The sequence below is a fragment of the Pomacea canaliculata genome, linkage group LG1 (genome assembly GCF_003073045.1).
Source record: "Pomacea canaliculata isolate SZHN2017 linkage group LG1, ASM307304v1, whole genome shotgun sequence".
NCBI lineage: Eukaryota > Metazoa > Mollusca > Gastropoda > Architaenioglossa > Ampullariidae > Pomacea > Pomacea canaliculata.
Window position 1 is genome coordinate 41,621,687 of NC_037590.1, and position 15,930 is coordinate 41,637,616.

The window sequence follows — 15,930 nt, forward strand, 5'->3', positions numbered from 1 at the left end:
TATATGTTATATATGTATGTAACAATGGTTTAGCCCGCAGCAGCACTTAAGAAAATACAAGTTTCCGATTTACGTCTATTTTTGAATAAGCCACGCGACTGGCAGCAAACTAATAATAATAATAATAATAATAATAATAATAATAATAACGATAATAATAACTGAGTTTATTTAACTTTGTATCCAAAGCCAGGTTCAGCGCGTTATTAAAAAAACTAGTCAACGTTTTTACTGAATGAAAGACAAGAATACCAGGTGAAGCAACCAGCAGATGCAAACTTAAAGGTGCTGCCAACACACCCATGACACATCAACATTATACAAACTGATATCTTTGCACTGTCTAGCATGCACACACACATCTAGTCGGGTATATGCATATACTGTATACAGCTATTTGATAACCCTGTACCTGACACAAGCTTCTGTCCCAAATGCAAACACCTATATGTCATAAACGTCATAAGAAGTGCAATGTCGTCAAACGCTTTCCTAGAAAAATGAGAAAGGTGATGATAATGAAATCCTCTTTACACCGTGCAAATCAAGTAAGCGTAAGCATAAGACTAACATCAGCGTCAGATGATTAGCACTACCCATTAACATGTAATTCACAGCCTGCCTTCACATTCAGGTAAACACTACAGTGCTCTTCCAAATGTGATTATATTGCCAACTTTATTATTTCATAATTATGTGCGCTCAATTAAGTAATTGACATGCTTCACTTTCAGTATAATGAAACAGCGAAACACTTGGTATCGCCACACAGAATACCCCGTGATCTCTTGAAATAACACTTGTTTTCTTTGGTAGCTTACTGCAGACCCTACTGAACATTGCCGTACTTGCCTTTTCTCGCAAACTGTTCCAAGAGCGGTAACACCGCGTCGGTTATGGTGTGTGCAGAGTTACTTCCCGTATGCAGTTCTAAAGTTAAAGGTGAGATGTATTGTTTAAAAAAAATCAAAATGCTGTTCTGGAGTAAAAACGACAACCAAACAGAGTACAAAACAGTTTTCATGCAAAGTTTGGGATTGGACAACTCCCCCCCCCACACCTTTTTCCCCAAAACAGATGTCATTCTTATAACATATGAGCTGAATAACCTCTGGGAAACCAAGTTGTATTATACAACAGTATATGTTGCATCTGAGCACAGACATGCTGGCACTTGCACTTCCCTCAATACAAGAATTCTTTTGTCATTGATTTGTTCCTAGCATGTGTGTGTGGTGGGTGGTGGGGTTGTAAATGTCACCAATGACTTCTGTGTTCTGTGCCACACATAAACATGAAGCCTTCCTTGCTTCTTATCTTGTTTATTTATCTACTGGTCTGATGTAAGGCGAAGGATGTGACTGAAACAGGACTGATGCACATTTAGACACAGTGTGGGGGTAGTACATGTACACAGTTCACATCTCTTGCTATACAAGCCCCCCTTTGAGAAATTAAAAAAAAAGTCCATGTTTGATTGTGAAATTATGAGCTCACATCTGGCCAACATCTACAAATGTGGGGGAGACTGGAAGAGGGATTTTGTGAGAGGTACAGTAAATGATGTGTGTCATTAAACTGTATGTGGGTTGACTGGGTGCACAAACAGCAAACTCCCAGCCCTTAAACCTTAGGTCTTCGTCTATGATACAGCTGATGTACAACTGAAGTCTGCCATTACTTCTCTTTATATCTGACAGGTTCACTTGAAGCAAAACTACCATTCTTAGAAAGACACAAGAACAAGCTTTCTGAGATAATTCAGACCTTCCTGTTGATAAGGCATTGAGGGTTATGTCCATAACATATATTTAGAAATGGAAAAAGCACATTTTAGCAAAAAGAGATTCCTTAAGCAAAAATCAAACTTTCAGTTGCTGTAATGAACACAATGACCACCAGCACCATCGACCACATCCTGACCAGCACTGTGACCTCTCTGTCCCTAGCAAGCCCATATGGTCAGCAGTTTTGACGATGGCCACCCTGAACACATGGCCATCAGGAGCAGTACTCATGGGACCCTCTCTCCTCCTCTGGACTACCTGCTGCTCATTCCACTGCTCATCATCCTGGGTATCCTAGACAATGTCCTGAGCCTGGTGATACTGATATGCAAGGCGATGTTGTCACTCATCAACTGCTTCGACACACACAGTGCTGGTCTTCTCTGATGTGTTCCTGCTGTGTCTTCAAATATTTTTCATGTGTTCCTTGGTCTCAGTGCCCATGTGAAGAAGTCTGACAGCTTCAAGCTCTCTCACTACTGCATGAGTAAGTGCTAAGGTATGAGTTAAAATAAGGATCTGGATTTGAGTTTGTATTTAAAAAAAAGAGGATATGAAAGTGTTGTGGTAATGTTGATTATTGTATTTCCTTTTACAGCTGCTTCTGACTGCCTTCTGAGATAAATAAAGTCATTCTTAATTGGACCAAACACATCTCCATTCAATTTTGTGGGATTTTTGAAAATACCAGTATAAAAATGTCATGTACAGTATAGTGACTTATCACAGTGCAGGTAGAACAAATAAGCTGTGCATGCAAGCACAACAGAATAAATGCCACTGCACCAAGTCAGCAATTAAGGCTATATCACAGCAAAGTAGCCAACATGCAGATACAAAGAAAAACAATGCCTGAAGCCAGATCTGAACCCACATTCTGAATGAACAGGTGGCAAGTGTTTTACAGATCACCCCTGCCATGTTCAAATATACAATAGCACATCTGCAAGTATCAACAAGTATCAAACTAGCAAATGTAGGTCAGATGTTTCTGCAAATTACACAGGTGGCTATGCTAATTTGTAACAAGGTTTTTGATATGTTTATCTTGGTCAGAAGCTTGTAGCTGGCACCTTGAAATGATAATTCATCTTAAAGAAAAGCAACAAAATATGGGCTTGGCAACCAGTTTCTGTTATCATTGACATGTCAGGCGTTTTTTTGCAATCATTGTAGAAGCATCCTTCTTTGTAAACGTAAGCAATATCAAAGTTATAAAACGCTATTATTCCTACACAAAGCACCTCCTGCCCTGTCAGCAAAAACCAATGCCAAGGATAGACCAAAGTTTTACTCTGGTTGCAACTGGTAGGATGTTAGGTTTCTGTTGAGAGATTCTGAATGGATAGATGTATTTGGTTTTTAAAGATTCCCCGTGACCCCTGTGGGTCATATCAAGACCTCAAAGGTAGATTCAGTAGATAGATTGTAGTCTAAAGGGTGAGTTGTCAGCTCCATATCTGTTTGGTACAATATGAACAAAAACAAAAACAATGTTGCCCACCATAAGCTTGGGTTCTGATGAGATGTGGAATACCTACCTGAAGACTGGCACTGTGGAGTTTTGTGTTCTTCAGTTCTGTGCGAGTTTTGTCAAGTTCGGCCTTCAAGGTGGCAGCTGCATCCTTCAAGCTGCTGATGTGGGATGAAGCAGCACCAAGACCATTCTCGCTCTCCTGCACCAGGGAGCTAAGTCGAGCCACCTGTCACATGATCCCAAAATGGCTGCTGTTATTTGATCAAAGCCAGGGATGGACGACAGGATGGGTATATGAATTATGAAATGTTATTATATATATATACATTTTATTATAGCTAAAGCTAAATGTTAGATTACTTTTCCACTAAGTAGAGAATTCACTGATGCTAGAGATAGAAGAAAAGGAAACTAAAGCAAATATAAACAAATATGCCCACATCAACTCACACTTGCACCTGCTTGTGTGTATGCGCACACCTAACTTCTCACCTCCACAAAGTTTTTATCTCTTTCCTTTCTCACAAATCGAAACTGAATACAATACAGAAGGCGGATGGCAAACATATGAATTCATAGACTCACTTCCTCTTCTGCCTGTTTGCACTTGGCCAGCAGCTCTGCCTTAACTTGTTCAAATTCTGCTTGAATAGAATTTTTCTCATCATTCAGCTTAGTCTTTTCTTCCCAAAACTTGGCCTCCAGATCCTGTCAAAAAGTTTCTCACACTGACAAGTGTCTGTAAACCACCACCACCACTACCACCACCACCACCACCACCACCACCCTGTTAATTAGGAATCATTAGGATTCCAAATCTATATGAGCAGTGATGCATTACAGTGAAGTTATCCGCACATGTCAAATCCATAAGACTAAAAAGAAAATATTTTGACAAAATATAATGAACATCTCTCTAAATATTATTAGTCATTTATTTATTTATTTTTGAGAGGAAAAGGGGTGGCAAACACAGCAAATCATTGTCACCCACTGCATCTGTGGCCATTACTACCTGTTTACTCTGCTGCAAATCATCAAGAGCGGCCTTTCTGTCCTTCTCTTTTTCCTCCAAATGTTGTTTCTCTATTGCTGCTAATTTCTCTTGCAGTGAAGTCTGGACTTGATGCAAATGCTCTTCACTGGCCTTTTTCAAGCTGTGAATCTCACGCTCATGTCTCTGCTTTGTCACTTCCCTCTCCACAGACAGCTCTTCAATCCTCTGGGTGAATATAAATTAATCAATGAATTACAATTGACAGTTAATGGAATGCCATCAGACTCAGTAGGCTGTAGGCTGAACACATTCATTACAAATCTAAGCAACTTGTCTTCATTTCAGTGAAAGGAGAGCTAATTGGGATTATAAGTTATGATGCCTGTTAAAGCTAAACCAGTTAAGTCTGTAACTATTCAACATGTTTTAAAAAGCTAAACCTAACTAACTACATAAATTTGATCAAGCCAAATGTTAGGAGAGATTAATGATAAAAAATTTTACAACAGAATTCATTTTAAACTCAATTAAGGCCAGACACCGGTCGAAAAATTGTCAAAAATTTTTCATTTTGGCCATTTTCAGATTACTTCATACTGTCAAAGTTCATATTTTGTTCTATTCACTCACCAAGTGGTTTTTCATAGAATAATCTAGAAATATGTCTATTTTGTCAATGAAAACATCTACTTCTATCCTATTTACTTTTCCCGAGCGCAGAATTAGCGAGAATAGAGAATGTTTGAGACATAGCAACACACCTCGCCACGTGGGCAACTGTGTCACATCGTATATCGGTCGAAAGGTCATGACATGAATTTTCAAACAAAGGCTGAGTCAAAACCCTTAGAAGGCCCAAGCTATGATACAAGCTCTTTTCTAGACGACACAAAGGGTCGAAACTTCCTTATATGGATGTATGCGTAACATACTTTGCATATAGCCAATCAGAATTCACTAATGCGACCTAGACGGGGTCATAGGGCACACGAACACGCTTCGGCTGTGCTCGGGTATCCACAAGGCACTGTCATGGCCTCCGGATGTATAAACAAATGCGACAGCAAGTCAAAGCTAGTTCTGGGATATTTTCTTTTCTAAGACATTAACGTTGATATTAAATGTTTATTGTGACTGTCAGACGCTCATTTCTTCTCACAATACCACGTGCAAAAAATAAAAACCACGTGGACATTCTTAGACCGTCGTAGCAGCTAAAAAAAGTAACTTAGTGAACCGAATTCGGCTGTCGAAAACACCATCAGTCATGTGGTAAGCGAGCTGAAAATAAAGCGAAGTTTTCATTTCTGCTGCAAATCTCGGTAGTAATCAGGACTAGATGTGAACATTTACACATTTGAGTCAACTTGCAATGCTAGTTATTTATGTACTTTGTCAGGAATGTAGGGAAACAGAGCTTACATCATTTGCACAGAAAACAAAGGTTGGGTGGGGGTTGGATGGTCTTACTCCAACCAAATGTAACAAACAGAATGTGAAGACAATTATGTATAGCATTCCTAACAAACAATGAAAACTGCTATCTAGTCAAGTTTGTAGCCATTCAGTGTCTAGAGAGCACATCATTGTCAGCCCCCTAAAAGGCCAGACAGCTGTAGTGCTTTTCCCAGAAATCTTTGACAGAAAATAAGATACCCCCTAGCCACAAAAATCAACCATCTTTAATCCATGTGACTACAGAGGTAATTCATAAAATAATCCTAGCATACAGAGGAACAGAACATGAGCAGCTGCTTAAATTCTGGTGCACTCAGTGATGTATCTCTAGATTTCATGAATAGGTTATTCTTATTCCTATTTGCCCCCAGTGGAGCATAGGGCTGCAAGAATTGGTTATACTCCCCTAAAAGCTTTTGAAATAATTTCTTTAATTGATGTTCATCCCATCACCCTGCAACTGAAGGCTAAGAAAGATGAGAGTGTTTCCTACTAATGCTGCTACTTCAGTAGATGCTCGCAAAAATTGGAAGCAATATGCGACAGCATCACTAAATGTTAGATAGCAAAAGACCAAAGATGGCAAAAACCATGAAGCTAGTGGACACTGAACTTCTATATAACTAACTAAACCTATAACTGTGTTGCTCAATGTTTGCAAACACCATTGTTTTTATTACTGTGTACTTCTCTGAAGCCTGGTCAGCACTTGGGTACACAACACAACCATGTTGACTTTTCTAAAAGTGAATAAAATAATTAATTTTATTAGTTATGTTAAAGTTATATGTAGTAACACATTGAAAGATGGTTATATTTTTCATTCAGCAGGTAAATTACATGAAAGGCTTAGATAAAACAAAGTTACTAAGCTTGATATTTCTGCTCGCGCTTTTTCCGTTCATTGTTTTTGTTACAGTTTGTTTACTTAAAATCCCTATAACTTTATATTGACATGTGATACAGGCCTAAAATTTGAATGAAGTTTTCTTCATACATATGTAAACATTTCAGTGAGAGCTTTTTAAAAAATATTTAGTGGTTTAGTAGTTACTAAGCTTTCACTTTGTTTTCCTTCGCCTTTTCAGTTTCTTGTTTTAGTAAGCTTGTTTAGTTCAAAAGCTTATAACTTTATATTGGCATTTGATACAGGCCTAAAATTGGGTTGAAGTTTTCTTTATTCATATTTAAACATTTCTATGAGAGCTTTTAAAAAAATATTGAGTAGTTTAGTAGTTACTAAACTTTCAGTTTTTCTTTCCTCATTTTCTCAGCTTCTTGTTTTGGTTAGAGACTGTTTACTTCAAAAGCTAACTCCTTCTTTTTGACAAGAGATATAGATCTGCAATTTGGTTGAGCTTTTCTTTATACATATAAAAACATTTCTATGATAGATTTTTAAAAATTACTTAGTAGTTTGGTAGTTATACCGTTTTCCATCAAAATTTCTTAAAATTTAACACACTTTTTTACAAAAAAAATTATAAAAAAAAAACTAAGAGGAATTCGCAAATTATTTATCATAGAAATGTAGATCTGTCTTTTAGGTAACTATTTCAAAAAGAATTTTGAGTCTACTCACAAAATTGAAGAAGGAGTTAGCTTTTAAAATTGTTTGTTTTGGCGCCATTTTGGATTGTTTCCATGGCAACCGATAGCGCGACGAGTGCAGTAAAACCATTTTTTGAAACTCCATTCAAGGGCTAAATAGCTGATACAAAAAAATCCGCGCTATCCCGTGAAACAAACAAAAATTTTTTTCGACCGGTGTCTAACCTTAAACTAGTTGAAAAATTCTAAATAAGTTCACAAATATAGACGGTAAATAACCCAATATCATCATTTAACCCTCTCCTTACTATTCCATCCTATATTTCAAGCATTCAACTTATTTCTTAACTTCTACAAAAAACCAAAAAACAAAAAAGCCAGAGTCAACTCATTCATTAACTTCTGAACAAAATGTTTTGCCTTTCAATAATGCTGAAATATGTCCAAAAGCCAAAGCCTGTGCATTAATATAGTCTTGAAAATGTCTTTATTGTTCCTCTCAATGTAAATACCAGTAAGCATCCATTATTGAGTGTAAACTCAATAGTAAAGATTTTTTAAAAAATGGTTCTCACCTGCTTGAGAAACTCAAGCTGGGACACCTGCTCTGTGGTTTGAGATTTCTGACACAGCTGTAGAGTTTTCTGCTCTGCTTCTGCACGGCTCAGCTCCTGCTTCAGGTGCTCAATTTGTTTCATCATTTCCTCCACCTGTGCTGCTCTCTGCACCCTGTGAGCCTCCAGCTCACCAATGAGAGCTATAGTCAGTAATAAAACAAGACAGTGCCAAGAATGACATGAAGAGAGGAGGAGGTTAGGTGATGTACCCTATCATTATACACACGCATGGAGGCACATGCTCACAAAAGAGAAAAAGAGAGAGAAACAGACAGGTGTGTGAGCACGAAAGCAAATGAGACAAAAAATATATGACACTTATAAGAAAAGTAATGTGCAAGTGCATGTGTATCTGCTTGCACAGTCACACCCATTGTCTAACATTACTCAACATATCCTTTCATTCTGTCTTCCATAAGATGTCATAGATGCTACTCAACATTTTGTGATTTATATTAAAATGCTGAAACAAAAACAAAAATGGTACGCTCTACCAAAACAAGAACAATTAGGACACAAACCAGACTTTTTGAGAAGATCTGCAGCTTGATCTAAACAGCGCTCTTTTGAGGCTGCAAGATTTCTTTCTACATCCTGCAGCTGAACTAAAGCTGCTTCCTTGTTCTGCAGAGCTTGCTGAAGCTGATAATCAGAAGAGATAGAGGGGGAGGTAAATAAGCCAGTCATACTCTGAAGCAGAGTCTTTTTTCTTGGAACAGAAATGGTCCAGGGTGAATAAAAGGCATCAATTGTCAAACATTCCCTGGACATGTGTGTGTGCGAGTGCATGTACACTTGAATATGCAGATGCAGAAATCTGAACAACTGATATGATATACATCCCTTTTATATGTGTTGTTAGCAGAATCATAAAATAAAAGTTAACACTATTGTCATGAAAACTATTGTAAAAGAGAGAGAGAATCAATATAATGTACATGTATCTAATAAAATATGTAAAGTGACAGTTTTAATCATCACCTATCTTATTTTTCAAACATTAGCATCAATGAATAACAACAAATTTATGTGCCTTCATATATAATTAGGTGAATTTGTTCTTCTAACAGTGGCTTTGTGTGTGTGTTCAAGCAAGTATTCACATATCCATTTGTAAGTGCAGATTAATATTGTCAAAAAAAAGCAACAAAGAAAAATGTGCTGTTGTGCTGTGCCTATAATGAAAGACTGTAACTAATCTGATACCATGATGTGCTGTCCTCCAGCTGTGCTAGCAGCAAACTCAGGCTGCACCACAGAAAAACAGGACTAACATGTCTGATCATTCTCTTGAGGTCCACCCACATGCTATGTATTGCAGACCGACAAGATTCAAGCAAATATTGTAGAGGCGTGCCATATCATCTTGCGTTTATATTTCCAAAGTCAAAGACATTCTCATATTAGCAGTATCTAGTGCCTAAGCTTGGTTAACTTTCCAAGGAAAAATAACTTTCGTGGTTGTGCAATATGAATTACGAAATAATTTCCCAAACAAGTTTGTGCAGAACTTTGCTGATTGAGTACAGTACACCAGAATCTTTCAAAAGGAATAAAAGCAGTGATGATGACATGAACACAATAATTAAGCCCACCATCAATATTATTATATTTATATTATTCAAATGAAATGATTCAAGGGGTTTTGAATGCTATTTCTTTAATGTCGAAAATTCCGACAGCAAAAATCACTGTGTGATAGTACACTAAAACCTCCTCATAACACCCTTTGTATTGTGACCCCTTCTTAGACAGACCAACAATTTTTTCCCAGACATATTTTGCTATGAGTTTAGTTTATTCTTTGTTACTCCTTGACTGGACTGGACTATTGGTGTTGGGATGATCAACAATGTTGACGACTATGATGCAGGTTGACCTGTTTTTGAGTCAAAGCGACTGCCCCCACTGATCCACCATTATCATTGTCTCTTTGTTTACCAGACCCACTATCATTACTGTCTCTTTGTTTACCAGCGTACTTAAATTAAGCTTTATTATTATTATTAATGACCTTTTGTGGAAGTCATGTGTTCATTAAAAAAAGAAATTCATGCGACTGCTTATACTCTGTTGTCGCTATTTTAAGAAATCACATTAAAAAAAGTATAAAGAGTGCATTTTAAGAGAGCATCTTTGTCTACCACACTACAGTGTATTGATCAGTTATTCTTACTTCTATAAATCTTCACTCAAGCATAACAATAATGGAATAAGAAAGCATGACCAAGCAAAAGCAAAAATGACAAATAAATGTCCCGTGCTAAGGTTTTAAGAGCATTATTTCCAACGCTTAAATAAATGAAGTTGAATTTATAGGTTGATGTCATGGTTTGTGAAATGAAAGAAGACTTCCCTCATAAGACCTCTCTCAGTTATGACCTGATTTTGGTGGATTTTGGCAAGTCTTAATATGGAGGTTATACTACAGAAACAACCTGGAAATGTGCAGGGAATAAAGATCCATAAATATACATTGCAGATAAAGCATAAATTGAAAAAAGACATGACATGGAAGTGCAACAATATCTTATTTGCAAAATAATACAGTGTTCCCTCGCTACTTCGCGGTTCATCTATCGCGTATTCACTACTTCACGGGTTTTTTTGAGTGAAGTATCGAGCAATACTTCCGCGCTGGGAATTGTCGTTCTACAAAATACCATAGATACTTCAACAGGAAAAAGACGAAAAATGTAGCTATATTTGTATTTCTATTAAAATACCATGGTTATTTTGTAGATAGAAAGAAATAATTGTGTAACATAAATCCATTGCTCTGCGTAAGCGACGAGCCATGATTGTTATCTCCCATCTCGCAGCCAGTTCGCATCAGTTTTTTGGGTTTCTCTGAGTACAGTTATAATTTTTTTTACACTAATTTGTTATTGTACTGTATTAATACCATGATTAATATATTACTTTACACTCACATGATATTGTTTTACATGTATATATTATTATTGCATGTATGTCCCTATTTCGCGGAAATTCGTTTATCGCGGCTGATCCTAGCACCTATCCCCCGCGATAAACGAGGGAACACTGTAATAATAAATTTTATAATTCACTATTTAAGTGCTGAGCTGTACACATATTTAAGGACTCACTAGCTACATTCCCACTGCCAAGCCTACCTAAAATAACAAATTAGTAGGTGCTGCAATTTAATGAACCCTTACATGAAACAAAAGATCATGTAAATAAAAAAAACACATCTTATCAGATCTACCTGCTGGACTGTGGATTCTGCGCTGCTGTCCTTGCTTTTCATTTCTTGCGTCAGTTTCTCATTTTCTTGTTTCAAAGCATCTGCAAGGTCCTCAGCATCTGCAAGCTGTCGCACCAGACTGTCTATCTGTTTTCGAAGCTCTCTCTCTTGTGCCGAGAAGTCATTCCTCAGTTTCTCTTGCTGGACCCGCAAAGCATTTAATTCTCCTTCGAAACTGGAAGTCTCACTCTGCTGCAAGGCCTTTAATTCTTGTTCATAAAATGCTTGGGCTTTGGCTAGCTTTTCAACATAGTCCTCTTCCATTTTGAGTCTCTCCACATGAGAAGCTTCCAGCTTCTCTTTCAGCTGTCTGATTTCATCACTATATTTTTCCTCAATCACTGCACACTGGTTCAACCACTCTGTATCCTGGTTACGCTGAAAGCTCCTCAGTTGCTCAAGCTCTTGGGCATGCTTGATTTCTACTTCTTGAAGTTCTGTCATGTGTTTTTTCTCTGCTTGCATTTTCCACGCTTCAAAGCCCTTAACAGAAAGATTCTCTAAAGATAGGACACTGGCACAGAATAATTCATTATTTCTGCCACTAGTGTTAAAAATTAGCAAGGATTTAGTAGTTGCTAAAATTAAAAGTAGTATCAAGGAACACTCTTTTTTCCAGTCTGACTTCTTTTATATTATATATTTACAAGTAAAAACAGATTTTTTTTTTAAAAGTAATTTAAAGAAAGTATAGTGAAACATAAGCCCTTGACATTGACCATTAAGTGCTGTCGCTCAGTGACTCCAAAACACTGTGCTATCAGTTTACTAGTGCGCTCTCTCTCTCTTACACACACAAACTATAATCTTTTCACCTCCATGTGCTCTTCAAATTCCCGTTTGGCTCGCAACACATCTTGCGTCAGTTGCTGCATTTGTCGTGAGTATGACCCCTCCAGCAGCTGCTCGCGAGCTTTTGCCTCTTCTTTGAGCTGAGCTATTTGTTCTTCCACTGAGCTTTGCTGTTGCTCAAAATCACTTATGCGGGTCTGTAGAATGTTCATTTGTCGTCGATGGTCACTTTCCTCCTCCAGCTTACTCCTAGGGAAGGATATCGCAATAACATTGCTCAAGATATATTTTCCATATCTTGCATCAAAAATCTGAATAACAAAAGCTCCCAAGGCTGCTATCATCCCCTGGACTTGCTGTTGCCACATTCAATGTGCTGATTACAAAGTGATTCAGCACATTCACTGTCTTCCCTTCTGTTACAACACATTTTCTACCAAACAAATTTAAATGACAATCAAATATTAAAAAGTTAGCTCAATCCCTGTACACGTGAGAAACTTAACAAGAAAAAAGTCCTAGTCTTATTTATTGTACACTAACCTGTACTTAATTTTAAAACGATGCTGATCCTCTCTCTCACTATATATTTATGCCTTTTGACTCAAACATAAAAACCTACAAATTCATCTGACACTTACACACACACACCCTGTTTTAATCTCAGCCAATCTGTCAACAAAATAAAAACTCCATTCCAATTTTTTAAAAAGTAGTAGTTTTACACTTGCATTCGAGAAACCAGATATCTTCAAGCAGTGACAAAATAGTAGTCTGTTTTCCTTCTTGCCTCTGATTTAATCAGATGTGCTGCTGGATGCTCACAGCATGAATATCTTTTGCCATGGCAAGATCAAAAAACTTACCTGTAATGTTTTATTTTTGTTTCCATATCAGCTAAAAGACTCTTTTTTTCTTCTTCATGCTGATCTTTGAAAATCTGAAGAACTACTTCATTCTCATCATTTTTAGTGTTGAGAGCATAGATCACCTGCACAGAAGAAAGACAAATAAAATAAAGGAAAAGAAAGGAAAGGACATGGCTTTTCAAAATAAACATCTCAAAATAATGATAAGGACTCAGATATCTCGTTTCTAACACAACTTGTTCAATAAGCCTCCTTTACAAGGTGTCTTTTTAATTGTGATTTTCATTTTCTTTTTTTGGGTTCAGCTTAAGTATTGCTTAATTATTATTTGTTTACATGAAGATTAATCTGTAAGCATGTCTGCATAAATTTTTGATGAGTGGCTTAAATCTGATAAATATTACAACATTTATGTATCAAAATTGCACAACACTACATACAAGAGAAAAAGGAAAACAAAAAGGGAGGGATATAAACATAAAACCCTAAAACAAATCCACCAAACATCATGCATGGAAGAAGAAAAAAAAGAAAAATACGCCATCATATAGAAGGTGCATGAAATGAGTCAGTTAAAATGTAATCAAGCATGCTGCTCCAAATTTGCAGCAGAAGAAGGAAAACATATAGGTGGACGAGACAGTTATTGTGTATGACTAAATAAATGTTGACATTTAAAAACCTATGGCATGTGTTTACAAATCAAATCAAATCAAAGCAAACTTTATTGTCTGTCGCGGATACCCAGGACAGAAATTGTTCTTCGCTCACAAGGGCAGGCATACATACTCATACAGACAATTAACACGCAGTTAGGAGTAAAGATACTTATATTATATTTACAGATTTATTAATGTTTATGACATTTTGAAAAAAAAATCTATTCTGACAAGCGATAACATTACTATATTTTTAACACACACACTCTCTCTCTCTCTCATACACACAAAGCGTTCATTTTAAATCAAACATCCCTTCTGGTGTGAGCTGTACTGAACTGGGGGAGACAGCGTCCTTGTTGCCCATAGTTAAGATTGAAATATAAAATGGCTCACCTTAGTAAGCTGGGCAATTTTTTTGGACATTTTAAGATGCATATCCTGCGTAACCTCCATGTCCTTCTGCGGATTATGAGGCAGCAATCCATACTTGCCATTTTGATAGTAGTTAAATGACATTTTGCCAGTCGCCATTTTAGTATTCGGATCTGCGGCAAAGCTGATGCCGATTACATGCGTTATTTGTGTATATTCAAATCTGACACCGACATTTCTAACCAAAACATTCAGAAACTTTTGATTTGACCCGTTCAGTCGAGGATTAGTTATCACCAGTCTAGTGTTTCCACATTTTAGACGAAACGTCGGGTCAATGCTGGCCTAGTCGTCAATGTAAGCGATGCTTGGATGTAGTCCTACGCATTTCCGTACACCATAGTTACAAAAAGGACATACAATATTTTGTATTATTTTAGCAATATTATGCTAAATTATGCACTATTTCTATTATTCCGTCTTGTATGTCTTATAATAAAAGATAAAAAATGACAAAATAGTCCTTTGTTTTAACTTTAGTTATTTTAAAAATCAAGTGTGCGCAGGTATTTCAAGGAACTGAGAGATGAGGTTGGTGACCGTCTTGAAACTTGTAAACATGCAAAAAGAACAGCCAGGCATTGAGTTGAGTATAAGCAAATATCTTTATGAGAAGAGTTGAATGCAAACCAGATTTTTAAAAAAGCTAAATACAGTGGTGTATCGAGTGGCATTTCGTCGCCGGGGGGACTCGATCAAACAGTGAACGGTCACCAAACACACTAATTGCTCATTTTGTTGAAGACAAATAAATTTATGTTAAGAGATCGAAGCTATATGCACTTGTTATTAAACGTGAGAACAATCATATATTTAAGAATAGAACTGCTTTAAACATCATATTATCACCAAATATATAAGATGCAATACTGGGTAACTGCGCTAAATTAATTTAATACACTAATGTACTTGGGAGCGAGTACATTAGGTCTGACCTAAACAGCGCTCCCGCTACAATTAATACTTTATACAGTACGTATATATATAATTATGATGATAATTCAATCACTGCTAATAAGCACACTTTGTTTTAATGCTTGATCAATCAGTTAACAAACAATATAAAATTTTAAAATGCATAAGGGGAAAATAACTATTTATAACACTGATCGATAAGGATCGAGCGCTCACATTTTTTTTTTTTGGGGGGGGGGGGTCACTTCCACTAAAAGTGAAAAAAAACGTAATTAAAAAAAATAATAAAAAAAAATTCAGCGCGCTTATGTAGTTTAAGGGATAAATAAAACTTAGAATAAAAACAGACGTATTTATCTTTTAAGGCAAGCATATGAACATTCTTTCAAATTTCGTGAGTATATATACTGTCTATTCACGAGCGCGCGCACACACATACCAACGTCAATCGATCTACCTGTACTACTTCTACTTCTAAAGTGCCGGTTCGATACCTTTGAAGCGAAGCGAACTTTTCCCAGTTGACTCAGCTGTCGGGAATGGATATTTAAGACTAAGAGGATTGGGGAAGGTAAGTCGGTGAGGGAGAGCAGTGGCGTAGGAAGATGTTCGGCGTTGGGGGGGGGGGGGGGGGGCAAACTCCCTGCTGACAGTGAACGGCGTTCGCACTCGCACATTACATAAAAAAAAAAACCACACACTCACTCACTCACGCCACTAAGGGTCCACGATTTTCCTCACCCTATTACTCACTCACTCACTCACTCACTATTTGAGACGTAATTCCTCACAAAGACCAAAGAACAGAAGAAAGGTAGGGGAACGTAGAGAGGAGACGGTCATCACCGTGCGAGTGCGAACGCCGTTCACTGTCAGCAGGGAGTTTGCCCCCCCCCCAACGCCGAACATCTTCCTACGCCACTGCATTACTGATCATTACCCATAATTTGTCACCAAGAGGCTAGCCGGGTGGGAGTACGTAAAAGAAGGTAATAATAAAAAAAGAAAAAGGTGTGTTGGGGACGGGATCTGATCTCACGGCTACCGACAACTTATAACTTCAAAGAAAGTCCTTTCCTTGTTGTCCTAACGATGGCGCCGT

General features: G+C 37.3%; 1 protein-coding gene across 1 annotated transcript in view; it reads right to left on the reverse strand.

Moving 5' to 3' along the window:
- The window catches only part of LOC112557658 (protein FAM184A-like), a 57,422-nt gene extending 43,190 nt beyond the window's left edge, over window positions 1-14,232 (reverse strand). Inside the window, exons 1-9 of the mRNA XM_025227654.1 lie at window positions 13,875-14,232; window positions 12,817-12,941; window positions 11,974-12,199; window positions 11,120-11,641; window positions 8,409-8,529; window positions 7,846-8,027; window positions 4,280-4,486; window positions 3,850-3,972; window positions 3,329-3,490 (exon numbers count right to left, since the gene is read on the reverse strand). Of these exons, the coding sequence (XP_025083439.1) occupies window positions 3,329-3,490; window positions 3,850-3,972; window positions 4,280-4,486; window positions 7,846-8,027; window positions 8,409-8,529; window positions 11,120-11,641; window positions 11,974-12,199; window positions 12,817-12,941; window positions 13,875-14,012 (1,806 nt within the window). The 5' untranslated portion in view covers window positions 14,013-14,232. The remainder of the gene's footprint in view (window positions 1-3,328; window positions 3,491-3,849; window positions 3,973-4,279; window positions 4,487-7,845; window positions 8,028-8,408; window positions 8,530-11,119; window positions 11,642-11,973; window positions 12,200-12,816; window positions 12,942-13,874) is intronic.
- Between the last annotated feature and the right edge of the window lie 1,698 nt (window positions 14,233-15,930).